This window comes from Colossoma macropomum, unplaced genomic scaffold, assembly GCF_904425465.1.
Source record: "Colossoma macropomum unplaced genomic scaffold, Colossoma_macropomum, whole genome shotgun sequence".
Lineage (NCBI taxonomy): Eukaryota > Metazoa > Chordata > Actinopteri > Characiformes > Serrasalmidae > Colossoma > Colossoma macropomum.
In genome coordinates, this window is record NW_023494802.1 from 12399398 (window position 1) to 12418854 (window position 19457).

General features: G+C 39.5%; 1 protein-coding gene across 1 annotated transcript; it reads right to left on the reverse strand.

Annotated features, from left to right (window-relative positions):
• Positions 1–266: 266 nt before the first annotated feature.
• Positions 267–14546, reverse strand: igsf21b (immunoglobin superfamily, member 21b). Its single transcript, XM_036591604.1, has 10 exons — positions 14226–14546; positions 10032–10144; positions 9284–9405; positions 9035–9153; positions 7685–7800; positions 5851–6334; positions 3988–4088; positions 2034–2226; positions 1858–1896; positions 267–694 (listed from the first exon to the last, which is right to left on the reverse strand). Exons 1-10 carry the CDS (start codon positions 14311–14313, stop codon positions 618–620), a joined length of 1452 nt encoding a protein of 483 aa, XP_036447497.1. The 5' UTR covers positions 14314–14546; the 3' UTR covers positions 267–617.
• Positions 14547–19457: the final 4911 nt, after the last annotated feature.

Below are 19457 nucleotides of genomic sequence, written 5' to 3' on the forward strand. Positions count from 1 at the left end.
AGGCCAAAAGCTTACTGCAAAACTACAGTAAAACAATGTCTCAGGTAATAACGTTTCAGGTAACAACTTGTGATGTAGCTTTAATCTTCAGACATCTGCTTCCAGTCACCACCACTGTGAACATTTCTGACTCTGCAAGTTCCTCTAGAACACCAAACCACTCTGATCGACTTTTTAATGATTGAACTATACAGAACTTTAGAAAGATTGGTGGAATTCCCCTTTAAACAACAGCAACAAAAAAGAAATAAAACGTGGCAGTAAACAGCTTAGCATCACGGCATTTTCAGTGCATGTAGATAAAATTCTGTATGATAAGGACGTCTTTCATTCAGAACATACTTAATCAGATGGACACTTCAAAAGAAATGCGTGCAAAGCCAAGGCAAGTGATGATTTTCGGAAAGATGTGCGGTACATGATGTGAAAGTGAACCGTGGCTGAACCAGAGCACATTTGGTCTTTTTTCTTGTCTATTTATTTCACCTGTGTTATGAACAGTGCAGAGCTGAGAGAGAGAGAGAGAGAGAGAGAGAGAGAGAGAGAGAGAGAGAGAAGGTGACTGCAGAGCCGAAGCTGTCAGGGAGAGAACAGGAGTGAGTCGCATCTCAGTCTGTTCATGTGAACTCCAGGGTCACTGATAGCAGCAGCATCATAAACATGGGACCAAACAGCTCCCCACCAGAGTCAGCAACTGAAAGCCACAGAATATTCATGAACAGATTACATTGTTAAACACATATGGTCTGAGTCATGGTCATGCAACATTGTTTATTGTTTATTACAGTGTTGCTAGGTGGTCGCTATGGTATAGTAACATGAATTCAATATTAGGGTCATTCTACCACTGTGGTGACAACGAGATAAGAATGTTGACATCTAATTAAACTCTAAAACGTCCGTAAATCTGTAACACCACTGAAAAAATGACTATGGTAAATTTTGTTCCACTGCCACTTTTAAAGTCACACCGAAAGTAGAAAATGACAAATATAGCATGTTGTTATTCGTGTTGTTATCACTTAATGTTTTATTTGGTAACTGGCACAAACTGACATATGAGACTGTCATCATTTTAGCCAAATTAACTAGCCAAATAACTGTAAACTTTTCAGACTTAGTCTTTGTTCCTGAGTGATGATTCATACATTCATATATATATATATATATATGAATGTATGAATGTATATATATATGATATATATATATATATATATATATATAGAAAGAGAGAGAGAGAGAGAAAGAGAGAGAGAGAGAGAGAGAGAGAGAGAGAGAGAGAGAGATACGAGGTTTTGTCCCTACAGCAGCGATAGATTTTTTTTTTATTATTATTTTCGACCTAGTTTGAAAAAGGCAGTTGCCCTTTATGTTTTGTCAAAATTTCATGATGAACAGACGAACAGAAATTGTCCAAAATTACTTGAAAAAATGTATTTCTCTATTTACTTCCATTAAATGTTAAGAGCGTTTTTTCTTGTCCTGTAATGTTACCTTTTTGGAGGTTTTGTTCCGACAGCAGCGAGAAATATATTTTAATGCAATTGAATGCAATTTAAACTGAATAGCAAGCATCAAAGTTGTTTCACATATAAACAATATTTCAGCGTCTGTGAAATCACTTCCATGACATGCTGTTTTTCATGCACAACATAACTAAGGATCACTAAAATAAAAATTCAAATTGAAGAATTATTGTTGTTTTTGTTGGTTAATTTAGGAATAGAACAAGACAGACAACCTTCTGTGGTTTAGTCTTTTTTTGAGCTCAAAATTGTTTACCACCACAATGGAGATCTGACCTATTCATTATTATCTTAGGTGTTTGGCTTCAGTCGTGACGTTTTCATAGCTTACCATTAAACTGCAGTGTCTCTTTCTTTATTCTTGGGTTTTCTGTTCAGACAGAAAGACAAGTTTCAGTGTGATGGTTTTTAAGAAATGACTTAGCTTCTATCTGAATGTGAGGTGTGTGTAAGTATTTAATAGAACATTATGAGGTGTGTGTGTGTGTGTGGATGTTTAATACTGACCGAACACTATGAGGCGTGTATGTGTGTTAGTGGAGCCCAGTGGGTTCTCTGCAGTGCAGCGGTACATGGAACCGTTGAGCTCTGCAGGAACTCTCTCCAAAATCAGAACCTTCCCTTCCCTCTCAGCACTGCCATCCAGCAGCAGCCCCCCGACACGTGTCCATGTGAACAGAGGCTCAGGAAACACCTCATTCTGCAGCACACAACCACAAAGAAATACCTTTTAGAACATTAAGCCCTTAAAATTCAGCATTTTATTGTTATTCATCTTAAGTCTTATGATTTAGTGTTACTTGATAAGGACTTTTGACTGTGCTGAGCTTGTTAAATTATGGAATGTCTTCTGGAAAATGGATGTACCAGAGCATTGCTTAGTTATAATAAGGAACCTTTACACTGACAAACAAGCCAGTCAGAAAACTGAGAAAGAGACTGGTTCCACATCATTCCACAGGCGTAGGACAAGGGTGCCCATATCTCCATACTCGTTCAAGCAGTATGCTTAACACATGAGGGAACTGGACTGAAGGAGGATGAGCAAGATTCAAGGTGGAAGAAACATCAATAACTTCTGATATGCAGATGAAACGAGACTCACAGGGGAAAATTAGGAAGATCTGAAGGCCCTTATGAGGAAAGTTAAAGAACAGTGTGAATAAATGGGACTTCAGCTCATTAAATTTACCATTGATGGTGAAGATGTAAAAGTGGTGGATAGCTTTTGCTTAAATCTGGATCAGTTATTAACAACAGAGAATCCAGCATCCAACAAGGATGAAGGAGCTTGAAAAGAGCTACAAATATAATGTATTTCTACAAACAAAGATCAGAACTGTCCATGCTGTGGTCTTTTCTGCAGTTCTTTATGGATGTAAAGCTGGACAGTAAAAAAGCAAGACAAGACAAATAATAATGGCTTTGAACTTTGGTGCTGGTGAAGGCTTTTGGGATTACCTTGGATGGCAAAGAAAACAAATGGATTCTTGATCAAGCAACCAAACTCTTTTGGACATATGACAAGTACCAATTCATTGGAAAAGGCTATAATGCTTGGAGGAGGTGAAGGTAAAAGAGAAAGAGGATGACCACCAACAAGATGGATGGACACAATCAGAGATATGAACAAGCCATTAGGAAGCCTGAAGACCCAAACAGAAGACAGGACATTCTGAAGAAACACTATCTATGGTTGCCAAGTCTGAGCCAGAACTGACTTGAAAGCACTTATTAATAATACTATGACCCTAATATGTAAGGCATGTAATTATGACAGCAAAGAAGTGGCGTCTTAATTAAAATGTTAACATAATTAAGAAAACCTAAAACTACATTGCAATAGATCAGCGGTCTCCAGCTCAGGTCCTGAAGGGCTTTTGTCCAGCACGGTTTGGTAAGTGTTCTGCTCACATTCACCTGATTTAATTCACTTATCAATCACCATGTTTTGTTGGTGTGTTTGAGCAGGAAAAATCACCAAACTGTGCTGGATTCCCACCCTCCGGGATCAGGACTGGATACCCCCGCAATAGACTGTTACTCAGGATTAGTGTAACATTAAAGCTGATTTATTCAAATGTATTATTTATTACATGACACTAAATGCCTGAAAAGAGGAGAGATTTAAAGGAAATTAATGTTCACTCACAGTACCACAGTGCCTTTGGTAATATTCATTATTTTAAGTATGCATACATTGCTCATATAAGAATCCTAATTTAAATTCCAGAAGCCTCCCATTGCTTCCAGCTATACTTAAAAACACCAAGGCAGTAGTCCAAGAAATGAAATGTAGCAATTATTTAAACTATGCCAGGAGAGTTAACCAATTGATACCAATAGGATTTCAGATTAAAATGTCAAAAATATTGCAAATGGTACCAGCTCTATGAGACACGCTTAAATGTCATCCATCTTCAATGTGGCATTTATCTTTAGAAGCGTCTTATGATCTTACCCCCTTTGTTCCCACTTGGAATCCCTCCACACTGATGCGAACTGTATCTCCCACTTTTGCTCTGCTTGGAGTCATGGAGAGTTTAGGTCCCTTTGGAGCAGCTTAGGAAAGTGAGATACAAAGAAAAAATGAACAAACTGGCTGCTGACACATACTTTAGTGCCCATCTCTGGTCCTGGGGATCTTTTATCCTGGAGAGTTTAAGTGCAGTGCACCAGCCTCTAATATTCAGGTGCTCTTAAAGGCCTTGATCTGGATTTATCTGGATCAGCAGTAACACATGGAGTAGTAACCAACAGATTTGAACAGAAAAAAACAAGAATAAAGAGCCAAGATAGATCATCACCGAAAAAAAGTGATGTACTGAATTTACAGTTTCACATTAATAAAATGTATTTCACAATTGTTCCCAATACTTCAACTAATGAAAAAAAGAAACAAAACTGTGTGTCACATTTGACTATTTTTTAAGGTCAGAAGGGGTTGCATCATATTTGAGGTTTAAAATATATTTTTTACTGTCAAAGCCATTTCAAAGAAAAAAGTGAGGAAAAAACAGACCACTGATGTCTTTGGTCGTGTATCAAACAGAGAGAGGACCCAGCTCCCAAGAATCATCCTTTCAGACTCATACACAAACACAACAGAAACCTACCCACTCACTCAACTCCTTCAAGCTCCCGCACACTCACTCACACACTCACACACAACAAATAAAAGCTCTATCTCCTTCAAATTCACAACAGAAAAGGCAGTCTTACCAACTGGGAATACAAAACTAGCCAAAGTAGGGGCTGGAACAGACTATATATTTTTATATGGCTGGGTGTTGTGATGCATTTACATTTTCAAAGTTTACTCAGAAGCAACCCGATTCACACTGAAGCGACAGAACAGAGATGACTACAGCTACAATAAGAAAGGGAATGCACAGTGAAGTCTATAAAGGCAGCTTAGGTAAACAAATTTACCTCAGTTATTATACGCAGCCTACCTCAGATCGAGTTTTCTGTTTCTGTCGAGAGTCCATGGAGTTCCAGTCTGGATTCAACGCTGGCTAAAATCCATACTTTTCAATTAAGATAAGATAATCCTTTATTGGTCCCACAGTGGGGAAATTCACAATTTACATCTGAATGCAAGTCCAAAGCCAATCTTTAAATCCTTTGTGACAACACATCCAAATGTTTCTCAGAACAAATTATGTGTTTGTTGTAGTTTGGTTCATTTATGTCATCAGCAACTTTTTAACTGTTACCTCTTTCACAGTCTTTCAGTGGTTTGTGATAGAGGCTGGCTTTAGTTCTTGAATAAATTGACCACGACTCTTGGACAAAATGTGGAAATGATGTACATATTTGAGTCAAGTAATTTTAATGCATTACATGTCAGATTGTTTCATGCATATCAGATTACTATTCGAATAGGAGTATACCTAACAGTTTGTTCATCTTTTATTGTTACTCTGATGACACATATCAAAAATAAGCCCTAAGTGGTCTGTATTTCACTCAGAATGCACATGTGTATTCACTCAGAAAGTATCGCAGTGCATCCAACAATAAAGGCAGCATCACCCTTCCTTTATATGGTGGCTGAAAACACGGCCCCACACAGAAATTTCCAATTCCACATGCTGATACATCCTATTATGCACAATTTTGACATGTATATGTCAAACTATTCTGGTGGCAGAGTTTAAAGGGGATATTGGGACTTTAAATGTACTGCCAGAGAGATGTTTGGTAGAGTTATTAGCCTAAAAGATCAGGGTTGGAACTAAACTCTACAGGACAGTAGATATCCAAGATCAGATTTGGAAACACCTGCTTGGTTTAAAGTTGTGTAACTTTTCATACTCACAAAGTGTAACTTCGGCCTGCATGGGCATGGAGAGGGCAGGATGTTTAACTTCACAGCTGAAGAGGGCGTCGTTGTCCAGCTGCGGGTTTAGGTGCCAGGTGAGCATGGCCTGCACCTCCATGGTGCCATCGCTGAACTCCGTCTGCGTGTGGTTAAAGTAGTAAAGCGGGCTGGAGCTCAGCACCCAGCGTGGAAACTCCCGGCTGACCACAGTCTCTGGGATGATCTCAGTGGTAGGCCGGGGACCTTCTTGGCCAAGGGCTCCCGGGGTATTGCTCTGATGGGGCCGGACATTGTCCAGCCGCACTGGCTCCACATCTGGCTCGAGGAGAGACAGGGACTTCTGCAGCTTAGTGTCGTCCAGGTCCCGGCTGATCAGAGGCCTGCTTTCTTTGGCTGAAAACAAGCCTCGGCTCTCAGCTGCCTCGCGGGGTTTGTCAGAAGGGACCACCTCAATTAGCTCACCGTCCCGCTTAAAGTACACCTGAGAGAGAAGGAACCACAGCAAGGGAGGGTGAATAAGAGATGAAAACATAAAAAGGTTAATTAACAAAAGAGTGGTGAAATGTGATATTAATTATTTCTCATTCATAATTCGTTGAAACAAGTAGAGAAATTCAGCCAACAGTGCGGATTCTGAACTTTCAATCGATTTAGTGTTTGTCTTTGGAAGCAGAAGAGGAGATGTTTAATTGGATTTGAATTAGTGAATCATTACTGTTATGTGCATCGGCTTGTTTCAGAGAAAAAACATGTACATGTTTTGAATGTAACATTTACATGTTTGCAATGTTTTTGTCATTGCTTCCGACAAACAGAAAAAGGCTGCGGGAGCACAGCAGGAACAAAATTAAAAGTAATTCATTGCATAACTCACAATTAAATATGTAGCTACAGTTAAATAGTATAGCAAGCCCTTGTTAATCCTTTAAACTGCAGGTTTATTATTCAGCCTTTAAGCCCACTGGCAAATGAAGCTCCCAAAGTGTGTCCTCTTTTTCTTTCATGAAAGATTTTTAAAGATTTACGCATGAAAGAATACAATTGTACAAAGGGGTTTTATAGATTTAGGGCAATAAATGTTGAATCTGGTAGTTGGCTACAGAAAAATCAAAAATTTTTCAAAATCTCTACATAATTCAATCATTAAGATGTAAAGAAGGTCATTCATAGTAGTCATTCAACGTACAGAGGCAGAATTGTTTACAGTGTCAGTGATAGGAACCAGACGTCCAAAGACTTACTTTACTCCCAAAGCTACAACACAGTTATTATAGGAAATGGTTACAAATGTGTTGCCTGATGGTTAAGACATTGTTTTATGATAGTTTTGAGAAAAGCTTTTGGACTAAAATGTATTTTTTTATGGCAGAGTGATATTTCCAGTGTGTTACAAGGCAAAATAGTCCACAAAAAACTTCAGATTTGACACCATTACCACTTTCAACTTTACATGTAAAAACTAAGAAGACACACGTAGGTTCAATGGTTATTTCGGATAGTATATACAATGGCTATAAGTCAATAGGTTTCTCTACAATTAACCATTTCACATCAAACCACTCTGAATGACTTTGTCTACATCTCAACCATTAAATTATGCACTTCAGTGGAATTCCCTTTAAGAACAACTATGCATTATTCAATAAATATTATGTATAAGTTATAAGTTGTTATAAGTTTTCAGAGTAAGGAACTGAAATGTGGGCCCACATACGGTTCCTTAGGGTTTAAGTGGTTATTTCAGTGAATCTAAAACATTTGTAGTGCTTCTGAGGTCATCAGCTCACACGTGAGGAATTTTCATTATCACAATAATAAATCACCAACTGACCACAGGCGCGGGCTTTCCTCCCGTCACGATGCACACGAGTGTGAAGTTTTGGGCCTCGTAGCGATTGAATCGTGTCGGTTGGTCTGCCGCAATTACAGAGATGGATTTCGGAGGTGCTGAGAGGGAAAAAGTCGGTTGTATTCATTAGTGTATCAAATCATGCAGAAGGTCAGAGAGAGGATACAGCTCTGGAGCATCCTTAAGGCCAAAGATAGTTCACAGAGGAAGTTCAAAAGGTTCATTAGAAGAGCCCACAGCCATGTTCAATGCCAGACCTCACAGCAATCTGCTCACCAAAACTCTAATGTAAGAAACCAGGCTCATCATTACCTTCTAACTATGTTCAGCATGTTAGCATAATCCTTTTTCAGCATCTAACCCTGACGATTTTGACGTATATCAGTGCTTAGCAGATCACTACAAGAGCTTCTGCACACATCTCGCTCTTCATGTCACAGCATGCTCTCCTCTGGAGAGTTACTCACTCAATTAATCAAAGCAAGCTAGAGCAGTTGGCTTAACATGCTTTTGAGTTCCCCCTGAGACCCACAGGCTAATAGGTAGCTCAAAAACAAGGCAAAAAAAAGCTTGTACTGCTTTTAGAGCTGCTGCTCATTTAGGAAAAGCATTATCTACTCTCTCTCCTAGCATTAGGTTTTAGCATAATGCTAAGAGACAGTAGCATTATGTTAAATTGCTTTAGTGCATGGACTAAACAAACATTTCATTAAGTCACTGATTCATTTAAAATTAAAGCATTAAAATTGATCAGCATTAGACATCATCCACAGAGGATAAATGATATAGTGAACTGAATATGGTCTAACCCCCAGTCTTTCATCCGCATAGGCTGTGTGAGAAGAATCCCAATTCTAATGCTGCCTTCACATGCTATCGGAATTCCCAACTTGGAGTTCCCGATTTGGAAGTTTGATACCCGAGTTCCTGAGTCGAGGTGACGTGCAACCTTTCAACATGGCAGAGGACAGTTTGACTATTGGATGGTGCATAATTCTTTATTTTTAACAGTGCAACCGTTAATGGTTGTTTGCGCACGTCATTTTAATCTGTTATCTAGGTGCATTACAGAATCAAAGTACGATTTTCCCAAGATGCCGGTGAGAATGAACCACAACGACAACAAAAGCACTTGAACTCATACTCGTAATTCCGACTGCACAAGTGGGAAGTAATATCTTCCAACTAGCACATGAAGGCAGCGAAAGTACAGGAAAGAACCAATTACAGATAAACTGATCTTAGCCAAAGCGCACTGCCCAGCTTATCCCAGGTGGAAGAGCACTAACATTGGAGGTGATAGTGGTCTATGTAAACAGGACTGGAACCTACACATAACAGCAAGTGTTATGCTTCCAGATGCTAAGACCACCTTGTCTCTGGACGCCCTGTCGTAGATCCCCACGTGACATTCATACGGCCCGTTGTCTTCCATTTGAACCTCAGGGAGCCTAGTTACAACACAGAGAATGAGAGAATTCATTCTGAATAGATCGCATTAATGTGCCATGGTACATTCTGACAGGAACCCAACAGGTAATATCAAATGTAAGCCACGACTCAGCTGGACGTGACCTTTACCTCACAGTTGACTGGTAAACAAGGTCTTCTCTTCTGCGAAAATCCTCCATGTGAGAGAAATTGGTATTGTACATGGCATCATAAGTAAATATCTTCTGCTTAGAACTACCACCCTCTGTAACCTACAAAAAACATTAAAGAGTTACTCAGAAATGGATACTATAACCATGTGGGTGGGAAGTAATTAACAAACCTATCAATATGTCAACTGAAATGCTTCCGTGAAACTTTCATCGCAATTTTAATTGGTGAAAAGGGTTCGAGAAGTAGAGATCTCTGGACCCTTTCCAATCAAGCGGAAGTTTGTGCTTGAGTCAAGCGGAGAGATCGGCTGCGATTTACGCTTTACTGAGTAATTAATAAAACGGAACCGCTCTGGTGTTCAGCAAATGAAGTGACAGAGTTTTATTAAAAATGTCATCACATCATGAAAGACGAAATAGTTTTTGGCCTGCTGCTAATGCGCTGTAATTGAATGCTGTATCTGGAAACTCATCTGTCAAGGCTGTGGCACAGCATGCCAAAAAAAGATCCCAAAATGAAAAAGGCTTGTCCTAGAACCACTGAACCATGAACTCTTAATCCTGCATATATTTTCATATTTTACTCGCCTTTCCACTTATACTGTATCAAAAAGTAGGGGGGGATGGGGGCAAGGGCTAAAATACTTATGCAAGAAATTAACTACTGCCAGTTTAACAAACCAGTATTATTGATGGGGGTGAATGCAGAGATTGAGCCCACTCACCCGAAACCACACTATTTCTCTCAGGTTGCCGTCAGTTCTGAAATTGCACTTCAAAGTCACTGTATCGCCCATGACCACGGGGGGTAGAGGCTCAATGGTGACTGTTAAATACCCTGCGGGACAGAAGAAAGATCACATGCTGAACCTTTAGCAGCCCAGATTGCATTTTACCAAATAACAAAGGTTGCATGATTAATATAATCTTACAATTTTGAGCTTAATTAATAAGCAATCAAACTTCGATATGTTTTACGACACACTATATGCCCAAAAGTATACAGCCCTTCTAATTTATGACTTTTAAGGGGCACCCATTGCTGACACAGGTGTTTGGGTCAGCATACACAGCTTGTGTACTCACCACAGAAAAGCATTTTCAATAGACTCACATGCTCTGCAGCAGCTGTACATGAGCCTCAGGATAAAGCCCCCCAGCATTGGTCTGTGGAGCAGTAGAACCGCATTCTCTGGAGTGATGGAGCTCTATCCAATATCTCTGGGATGAGTTGGAGTGGTGTATCTGACACTAATCACCCAACATCAGTACCTGACCTCACTAATGCTCTTGTGGCTGAATGCAATCAAATCCTCACAGCAATCTTCCAAAATCTAGTGAAGAGTAGAGACTGTTTGTGCAGCAAAGGGGGAAAAACTCCCGGTTAATACCCTTGGATTCAGAAGAAATGTTGGATGAGAAGGTGTCTCTTTTGGACATATAGTGTACATGGTTAAAAAAAGGTTGACTGAAGTTTGAGAGTAATAAATCACACATGATGATAAGAAGTTCAGTTGGAACCCCAGAGATGGACAAATACATTTCTGATGATAAAAATGATGCAAACCCCAGTTTATACAGAGGTTGAAAGCACTCACTGCTGAACGGCTGAGATTTTCTAAGTGATCTAATCAATATTTCATGCGGTTTAAAACCAGCCGACTCAGCTCGGCTGCTAAACTAATATTTATCTACCAAGTACAAATAACTGGGTTTAATCATCCCAAATGTAATATATCATTGTTTTTTTTCGAAACATTTCATAACAGATATGACCAGTAATGAAAAGAAAGACCTGAATTTAAAGTTGTCACTGAATGAGAATGCCCTCAAGTAGATTTTGCAACCTACAGGTTTATTACGTGTTAAGGAAAGATATTAAAAGAGCTCTGTAGCTATAGGTCAACCATCCATCTGTGACCATGCATTAGAAAAAGATGTTCTGCAGCTTAGTGCATTACGTAACAGTTATTGCAAGGTCATATGTATTCATCGCAAATAGTTTAAAGCTTAAAGTGTACTAAATGTAATCACATGGTTTTTAGTAAATCCTTCATCAACCGTGCACTGTTACACTGCTGTTGCAGACCTACAGTGCTGAATGAAACAACTTGCCGACCAAACACAAACAGCAGCAAGTATCTGTTGAGACACTTACCACCAGTTGCTGACATCCATAATTGTTATAACAGACATAGGAAGGAAATGACCCAATTGAAATGGGATGACCCCATATTACCCCAACATGAGCGGCACATCGTTCAGAAACTGAAATGCCAATTGACACAAATGAGGCAGCCCTGTTTTGAAGAGCACCTTGAGTACAGACCCATTCAGACAGCCCCCATGTGATAAAGAGAACTCAGTGTGGGAAGCAATATAATCTGTCACAAATTCAATGACCTACAAAATCCCCCAGTTCCTCCGTATTGGCTCATCCATGGTGACGTCAGCGAATGGATTATTTTTTCATGTTTTTTTCCCTCCTCTCTAATCCATGAGCTTTTCTTCCATCAACCAAGTGGTTCTGCATGCTGCCCCACATGCAGCTCAGACACCGAGGCCACAAGGTCCTGCGATTCTGTGGGCACTTAGCAAAAATCATATGCGTAATGCTAAATATAAGGACCTTTGGCTCTGAAACATAAAATTTCTCATGGAAAGGACCACGGAGCTGTGGTCAAAAGCTTGACCACAGTGACAGTGAAGAGGTATGCACTTTAAAGACATCTGCACACATCTAGAGGGATTAGCCAGCTGTGTGAGATGATAGCATCCTGTTAGCTAAGCATGCGCTAATGCAGCATTTCCCAGTCCTGCTCATGGAGTCCCCCTGAAATTTTTAGTGTTTTCCCTGCTCTGACACACTGCATTCATCTAATCAGCTCATTAATAAACACCTCAGGAGGTTAAAACGGGTGTTTTAGGCTGAAAAAAGAACCATTAAAAAGTGTAGCGCAGGGCTAACAAAGGAGCACCACTGCATCGGAGGCTTTCCATTATCTTGTGAGCTGCAGGAGCTGGATAATAGCATTATAATTTCAGTCTTACATTTTAATTACACTTTGCCAGTTCAGTCATTTTTCTTTACTTAGCTGTTTCATGTAATTATCCAATCTGGAACCTATACACTGCTGACACAGCGTCTTCTCAAAGTGAAACATTCTCAGCTTCTAAACATTTAAGCCAGTATCTAGACATGCTAGGCCGGACTACAGAAAACTGCACCAATGTTATGCAACTGTACAATCTTTATGACGAAGAGTCAAATTGCACTTCAGAAAGTATATCAGTGATTCATATTATTAGTCAGTGACATAAGTGACCTTTTATTATTTGATGTGCAGATTTGAAATAAAAAGTAGTGATACATAAGAAAATGGAGTCACATTAATTTTCTTTCACAATCTCCATGATCTAGTACTATTTTATGACTACCTGGGATGTTAAATTGAATTTTGGTCATGATCTAGTGTTGAATTCTATAGTTCCCTGTGAGTGAAACTATGTAGTTGTGTGCATCATGAGTGAAAGAAAGAGTCAGTAAGCCTTTTCTCGTCACGTGGATAACTGGCCATTGGATTGGCCAGAAGAAAATGACTGACACTTATTTGAAACACGTTCTCCAAACAGGCAGGCTGATTTCATTACAGCGGTTGAATGGCAAGGTTACGTATTATCCAGTACCTACAAACAGGCCAAGCTGCAATAACTCATCAATCTGAAGTAAATCATTTGGTTTCAACCCAAAGTGAACAAATTTGTTTTTTTTTTTAATTAAATTTAATCTTAAATTAAATCAAATATGTGTGGGAAACCATGTTCTTCGAGGAAGTGCATCCATTCTTATATTGTTAAATCCCAGTTCTTATTGGTGTAACTCTCAATCACTTCATGTTTAAAGCTTCACATGAAATCCTTGTGATGACTGAATCTTGGAAAAGGCAAAACTGATGCTAGCTTTAACTTATAGTCTGTACCTAAAGTCTATATTCCTAAGCTTAGATTGAAAGTCTGGAAGTACAGAAGGGAAATCAAAACAAAAGTTACATTCAAGGGCACATCTGCACAACTGCTCACTGACATGACATCCAGCTAGTAAGCATTACTGAAGTACTGCTACAGTAAGGACTTTTCAGAGGCTGTCACAGAGATACAGCTGTAATTACTGGATAATCGTGACTGTCTAACAAGCACTGTCACACACACACTTAAACAGTGCATCTTTGCTGTGCATCGAATGTTATGCAACTGTACAATCTTCAGTAATGAACAGTCAGAAACCACTTCAGAAAAGATGACTGAGTGATTCACACTATTAGTCATTGACATTAGTGACCTTTAATTGTTTTATGTGCAGATTACCTCCCCCAAAATGTGGGTCAGGGAAAAAGCTTAAGCTTTTATTCCTCAGCTATTAATCTGAGTCATTGAGGGTCATGAAACATGGTCTCCACTGAGACAGCACCCAGCCTGAAATGAAATCAGTAAGGCAGAATACACCACAGCACTACAATGTTCCAAAGATGCAGGCTGACAAGGATAAAGGCTAAAATGCTGGACTGCTTAATGCCTGTCAGTGTGATAAGAGCATATTACACAGTAGAACTGGACGTCTGCAGTAAGTGGACATCACCTAGTTGAGATGAATGGTGGAAGTTAACGTCAGTGAGGGGGATGTACTGGACTACTGCTGCAATACACAAGGTGTCCTTTCACTATTTATACACTACTTGCCTTTCCATGGCAAAGCTGCCTCTGAAAACGCCCACGGCTCACATGTTGAGAACAGTCCACGCTTGCTTCGCCTCTTACTGACCTCTGGCCGGCTGAGTTTGCATTAAAGCCACTGTGCACATCCTAATGAAATTCTTCAACAAGGAAACAAAGTAGGTTAACATGAAAAAAGCACCGCTTACCCTTCACTGAGTCCATCAGAGTGGAGCACAGGAGCAGGCATAAAGTGACCAGGAGGTTCATTTTCGAAGCTGAGCTGAAAGAAGCCATAAGTGTCGCATTCCCATATTCTCCTTAGACCTCCTTGGGTGGTACATGCGCCCCCCATCCCAAAGTGACTGCGCCGGGCAAGTCGTCAGGGCGCTCCATGTCTTTTCATCCGGGCTAGATTTGCTCCGATCTCTGTATTCCTGTCAGCGCGGCGCCTGCGGGTCTGTGCTGCATCCAGAATTACATGGGGCAGAGAGGGATTATCGCAGCAACAGCTTCCACTGAAATTCCCTCGCTCGCTCGCTCGCTCGCTCGATCTCTCGCCCGCGCGCCGCGCACGCGCGCGCTCCCGCTCCCAGCGCGCGCTCCAGTGAGCTGCTGCGCAGCCTCCAGCAAAGCACAACACAGCAGAGCGCACTTGAGCGAGCGTGAACGTCAACACACTCTATAACAGGGGTTAAGCCCAGAGACGGATCCTGGTCTCAACGAGGCCACTGGGCACAAAGGTGTTTGGAGGCCCCTCTACCCCCCCACACTCTGACAGTAATGCAAAAAAATGACCAAAACATAGACCTGCGAAAAGGGCCCAAATTATGGAAAATTGTGTTGTCTCACTTTTTTTGTTATAAAATTGCTTGTTGTAGTTTCAAAATATACTGTTCACTCACCCGTTCACACAGTCCATAAATACAGGGCCAGCTCTAGCCTTTCGGAGGCCCTAAGCAGGACGTTTTGGGGGCCTATCTTGCTAGCTGATGTGCTGTGAAATTAGACTAAAAATTAGGCTAACTAATAACAACAACTGAATTATGTACATTTATAACATGCTTATTTGTGCATTGTTTATGATTAGATCATTGTTTGTGGTTCTAACACGTTACGTTATTGTAAATTCCGGATAATCTGGATCCAGGGCTCAGCACGCAGTATTTCTTGCTTATCTAGCTAACTTTAAACTTCGTTCGGTCCAGTTCGGTTTTCTTAGCATTATTACTTTTTCCTCACCTTCATGTATCATTACTGTTTGTCATGATTTCATGTGCACGCACGCGAGGATTAATCACAGTCCGAGTCTCTAAACCTGGATTAATGGAGAAAGTTGTTAACCGCTGTTGTAAAACAGGTTAACTGTGTCTGTGTTTGTAAATTAATAAGCTGTAGTACAACTTCAGTACAACTTGCTGAACAACTATAAGCTATGGCAAATGGTGTAATGTCAACACTACAAAAACCACTCCTTAATCTTTAAGCTTTTTCTCCTCATCTTTTTCTTTTCTGTTTTTTTGGCTCCAGATGTGTATGTTCTTTTTTGATACATGATTAACCAGCTACTCCTTTCTCCTCATTTGAGCATCTTAAACAACACAATCATACCATAGTAACCCAGAAGTTGTTAGGAGGCTCTCTAACAGTCACGGGGCCCTGAGCAGCTGCTTATGTCGTTTATTAGGTAGAGCCAGCACTGATATACGGAAACTAAGCTGTAAAAACAGCTTTTTAAAAAATTCAGTGTTTCAGTGATGTCACAAAAAAACAGTTCATTTGCATAAACCCACCTATTCAGTTTACAGCAGTTAAGCCTTGCCTACTCATGCTGAAATTAAAAGGACTGTTATATCTCAGACTTTTTAAAGGAGGCTCAATACAGGGCAGCCAATCAGAACGGAGGTCATTTACGTTCTTAAATTAGTTTAAAGGCATAGTTACAAAAACAGCCTGTTCTATTCTATAGTTAACAGAGAGGTTGGAAAATGGCCCTGTAAAATGAACTTAGACAGTTTTTGGTATCTAAAGGCATGTAAACAACATAAATTGACCTCAATGAAAAATATTAATTATAATGAAAATCTTACACTAAGCCAGCCCCTCCTGCTCTTTCTCCTCACTAGGTTAAAGCGAAGGGAAGTCAATGAAACATAGCTGAACACCCTGACACAGGGCACCGATGTAATCAACTCAGTATATAAGAAGGGATTACAGCCAACAGGCAGATCTGTCCACCGTGCTTACAGTGAAAGCAGTGATGCATTGAATTGAACTGATTCAAATGTGCACATCGTTTCCACACGAATAAAATACATCAACACAGTTTAGCCTTTCAGTTTGCTTACTTTTGGCAAGAACTGTGTTGATGTAATATGTTTTATTCATGCAGAAATTATGTAGGGCTGAGCAGAGATTACGCTAACAAGGGGTAAAATGTAACAGAAAGTGCTTTTAGTCATCTTCAAATTTGACACCAGTCAGACAGATATTTCTCTAGATTCACCCTGAAGTCATATAATTCACAACATAATTATTTTAACCTGTAACAGGACCGCTTTAAAATGTAACACAGCAAGAATTAGCCAGGCTAAAGTATAGCAACCCTTCACACAGTGGGGTCCTAATTAAGCCATCCAAAGTAAATGAGAGTCTATTAACCCCTCATAGAAACACAAAAAATACATTTTTGGAACTATTAATTCACAGATGCATAGGAAACACTTTATAGAGATGCTGTGAATAAAAGATATTTCAATTTTATCTTTTTACTCATCATATTTTTCTGATGCATATACAGTGTGAGTCTGAGACCACTGGTTCCATTTTGGATTCCCTTCTAATTTCTCTAAATAAATAGTAAGATTTTCATTGCAAACACATCACAACTTGAATAAGAAGGCAGAATCTTTCAAATTTTAACATGAATTTCAGAGTTTTTTAGTGTTTGATATGTCCTTCTTTTGCTTTAATCACAGCAGGCACTCGGCACTTGATCAGGCACAGACTCCACGAGTTTGTGCAACAGCCTCTGATGAGCAGATCAAATGCTCCTGAGAGTTGTCTGAATACGTGCTTCACTAGAAGAGATAGGACTAAAAAATGACCTTTTTTTTTTACAACAGTTTCAACATGGTCAGGGTCACAAATTTCCCTAAACTTGAAAAGTGACCTAGTCTAGTGCATAATCTCGAATATTAGAATCTCTTCTTCACTTTAATTGTTATAACTAACAATATATAACAGTATAACTGTTACATTTTCCAAAAAATGAAAATGTTCTGTTGTTTATTTCCAAGTTTAAATGAAAAAAATCAATGTGGTCTTGGTCTTTTCACCCCAGTGTATTTGTATGAATTTTGGTTGGAGAGCCCATTTGGCAGCTCAAACAACATAACTGTATTGAATTTATTGTGATTACACACATTTACCAGACTTTTCTAGCTACTCTTAAAAAAACATTTTCTACCCACGCCACATCTGGCAGAATGGTTCACTAACGGTGCACGAGACGTAATGTAAAAAATATAAATCTTGCTCAATTTTTCAATATTATTCAGCTAAAAGCAAAGTATGTAAGGATGTACTCCCTACATGTTTGAATCACTCACTGCATGCCTTTTTCTTCAATGCATGCTCAGTAAAGTCATGACAAATTCATGATTAAAAGAGGAAATGGAATATTAATTGAAAGTTTTTTTCCCCCCGCAACCTTACACAAGCAGTGCAAGTATTCAGAATCAGTCTTGGCTTTGCCCTTTTGTGTCCTGCTGAGTTGAAAGGATTTGAAAAAGACTCTGACGGGCACAAACGAGACACTGCGGCACTCTAAATAATCACTGTCTGTTTTTGCACAGTTAGGTGCTCTTGAAGTTCGTAAACACAAAACACCAAACACTAAAGCAATTGTTCTATTCAAACAAAGAAAAGTAAAGGAATTATCTTGACTATAGCCTTCAATTAGCCATAATCACTTGCTGGATTACCCCCACGGGCCAATCAGGCATCTTCAAACACAAGACTCCTACCAGCATGAAATATTTATCAGTTGCTAGGCCTATAGAGTACTTTAATGCACCTCAGACTCAGCAACATTCCTAATAGAGTTACACTGTGTTTCTCAGTTTTATAGCTGAAATCATACCTGTCCTCCAACTCCAGCACTGTACACACATAGGCCCAATCCCATTTCACCCCTCGCCCCCACCACTTAGCCCTTAGCCCTCTGTTTTGACTTCAGCTTCATATCACTGAAGAATTAGGGGGGGTGGTGATAAATGATCATTGATTCCCCCCTATTAACTAAATTAACTAAAGATCATCAGCGAGGTTGCTAAACTTTACTCTCCTCTGCTATCAGACTGAAAAACAAGGGGTAGGGGTAAATATGAGAAATGGCATTGGGCCTTAGTTTTGGACTGACTTGGTTTTCTTATACTTTTTTGCTTTTTTGCTACAACGTGAATGTAAAACACTGGATTTTTTCACACTTTATACACCAAGAAAAAACTATGCACTGAAATAAATTATTCCAAATGAGTTCATTATTTCCACATGAATAACATACGCATTCTCTGGTCACTTAATTAGGTACATCTACCTTCTGTCTACTCTCATTGCCTGCGTTAACAGATCCACTTTCCATACAGATTCACTTTGTACATCTCTAATTACAGAATGTAGTTTATCTGTTCTCTGAATAATTTGCTAACCCTAAATTGCATAGACGTTAGGACAGTATGTGATATGCAAATAAAAACAGAAACAATGATTTGTAAATCCACTGTGCCCTGAGTTTAAACGAAAACAGTACAAAGACAAGAAATTTAATGTTTTACCTTATCAACTTCATTATTTTTGGTAAATATACAGACATTCTGAAACGCCTGCAACATGATCCAAAAATCCGGTTGATTTATCAGTCTACTCAGGCTTTAGCAGAGCTCAGGAACACCGAGATTAATAACTGATCATCACACTGATTTATCAGTCTACTCAGGCTTTAGCAGAGCTCAATAACTTGGTTCACAAGTGTGGTATTTGGTAAAAGGTGGTGCTTTAAAATCGTAAAGAAGTGGCATCATGTTACATTTCTGTGTCTATTGTGCAAAAGTGTGTTTAGTGGTCTGCAAACTTCTAGAACCTGAGAATAACTCAGCCAGTTTGCACTGAAGTCTCTGTAGTTACTGAATAATAAGCCTAATTTGTGACAAGGCTGGGATTTTAAGGGGTTAAGAACAACATTACCCAACAAGAGACTGCAAGGATTTTAGGTATGTCACTTCTACAGGGAGTGCTATTATCAAAAGATTCAGGGAATCCAGAGAAATCTCTGTGCGTAAAGGGCAAGACCAAAAACCACTGAATGGCTGCGATCTTCAGTCCCTCAGACATCACTGCACTGCTTCTGTGATGGATATCACTGCATGGGCTTGAGAATA

Coding starts and splice junctions, on each gene's coding strand:
- igsf21b (XM_036591604.1), bottom strand. CDS start 14,313: ATGGCTTCTTTCAGCTCAGCTTCGAAAATGAACCTCCTGGTCACTTTA. Junction 6,335..7,684: donor GAGGAAAGCCCGCGCCTGTG/GTCAGTTGGTGA, acceptor CTTCTCTCTCAG/GTGTACTTTAAGCGGGACGG. Junction 1,897..2,033: donor TACACGCCTCATAGTGTTCG/GTCAGTATTAAA, acceptor CTGTCTGAACAG/AAAACCCAAGAATAAAGAAA.